This window comes from Lipotes vexillifer, unplaced genomic scaffold (assembly GCF_000442215.2).
Source record: "Lipotes vexillifer unplaced genomic scaffold, Lipotes_vexillifer_v1.1 scaffold629, whole genome shotgun sequence".
NCBI classification, from domain to species: Eukaryota; Metazoa; Chordata; class Mammalia; order Artiodactyla; family Lipotidae; genus Lipotes; species Lipotes vexillifer.
Genome location: NW_006774188.1, coordinates 2,620,461 through 2,622,063, shown reverse-complemented (window position 1 = coordinate 2,622,063; position 1,603 = coordinate 2,620,461). Strand labels below are relative to the sequence as shown.

The window sequence follows — 1,603 nt, the reverse complement described above, 5'->3', positions numbered from 1 at the left end:
CCGCTCTTGGTATTTACATAGAAAATCAGTTGGCTCTATTTCTTAGAAATACACACGGAAAGAAAGGAAGATTTGATCATTACTTTATGAATCTGTCGTTTTGCAATACTGACATCATCAGAAATAGGGACAATTCACTCAGATTCAAATTTCAGTAGCAGGAAATAAATATCAAAACATCATCACTGGCCCTCAATACAAAACCTCTACCCCACCCTACCCTCCCTCCTTGTCCCACCCCCTCCCACCCCCTGGTGGCTACCGCCTCACTGCTGCTGTCCCCCAACAAACCACACGAGTGTCACGCGGCCCTCCCTAAGGCTGGCTGAGGGAAGCAGGAGTGAAACAGGCCAAAGACTCTGCGCTGCAGATCTGTCCCCACTTCCTTTTATAGCACAAACTTCTTCAAGGATCTCTGGTCTCTCAACAGGAGCGATAAATAGCCTTTTAGGGAAAAAAAAAAAATCCTTAAAAAGAAAGGGGAATAATTCTGATTACTCCGAACTGGTCATCTTCTTAAGTAGAGCAGTCCACAGATTCACAAAGTCTATCAAACAGAGGTGAGGGTGGCCCGGGAGGAGAGGCCTGGGAGGGGCAGGAGTCCCCGGGGCACATGCGCCCGGCAGGGCTGGAGGAGCTGGTGGGTGGTCAGGACTCCATGTGCTCAGAGGTCTGGCCGGCCGTCTGTCCTCCACAGAAAAAGCTGCCAAGTTGGGGTGTTTTGGTTTGAATATTCCTGGTGGGGACAGGGAATCCCTGAAGGGAAACGTTAAAAAAAAAAATAGTGGAAATGGGGAAGGAGAACGAGAGCTGTTGTCCAAGAGCTTCTACGTAAAAATAAAATTAAAAAACAAATAGAGGAGGAGAAAAAAAGAGTCTCTTAAATGGTTCTGAGGGTTTTAAAGGTGAACTGAAAGGAGGATAAGACGATGGAGGAGACAGTTTTTATTGCTGGCCTGCCCCGCGGAGCTTAGCTGGCCTCCATCCGGACCTTCTTCCTGCTTTGGGGCTCTTCGGGCTCCGACTCCGAGCTGGAGTCTGAGCCCCCATCGAAGGCAGAGATGGTGCTGCCCTTGGCGTTGGTGTAGAGGCTGTTGTCTGAGGAGGGGTAGTTGGTCTGCAGTTGGGCACTCGACCTCGCCTTCTCCAGTGCACGGACTGAAAGGCAACCAAGCGAGCGGGTTATAGCCTTCTGGAGACTGGGGGAGTAACCGAGTCTCAGGTCAGGGTCCAGCCTGTTCTTCCGAAGGGCTTGCTGGCCCCCGAGGCTCAGGTGGCTCATAAGTAACTCCCTTCTGGTGGCTGTTCCACCTGCATACTTCATTTCCCTTCGCCTTTCCCAGCCAGAGCTGAGTGCTCCGTGGATGTGGCCAGCCACTCTGCAATGCCACCCAACCCTAAAGAGAAGGCTTGTGATGTCACTGTCCTGCTGTGGAAGCCCAGTACAGAGACAGGAGCACGAGCTCCCTGTGGGACCCAGCGGTGCAGTAACAGCGAAGCTGGCCTGGCAATGCCAGGCTCCACAAGGCTGTGAAGGCCACACATCAGCAGGCAAGGAAGACAGAATATGTAACAGGCCAAGAAAAGTTTTTGCTTAAGTCAC

The 1,603-nt window shown here is 51.5% G+C and overlaps 1 protein-coding gene across 2 annotated transcripts in view; it reads right to left on the bottom strand.

Annotated features, from left to right (window-relative positions):
• MAX (MYC associated transcriptional regulator X) overlaps positions 1-1,603 on the bottom strand; it is a 23,838-nt gene that overhangs the window by 375 nt on the left and 21,860 nt on the right. The window contains exon 4 of one of the 2 annotated variants that reach the window (XM_007449026.1): positions 1-1,158. This exon is cut by the window's left edge and continues 375 nt beyond it. In XM_007449026.1, the coding sequence (XP_007449088.1) occupies positions 971-1,158 (188 nt within the window). In that variant the 3' untranslated portion in view covers positions 1-970. The remainder of the gene's footprint in view (positions 1,159-1,603) is intronic. The other variant, XM_007449025.1, reaches the window with a different exon arrangement.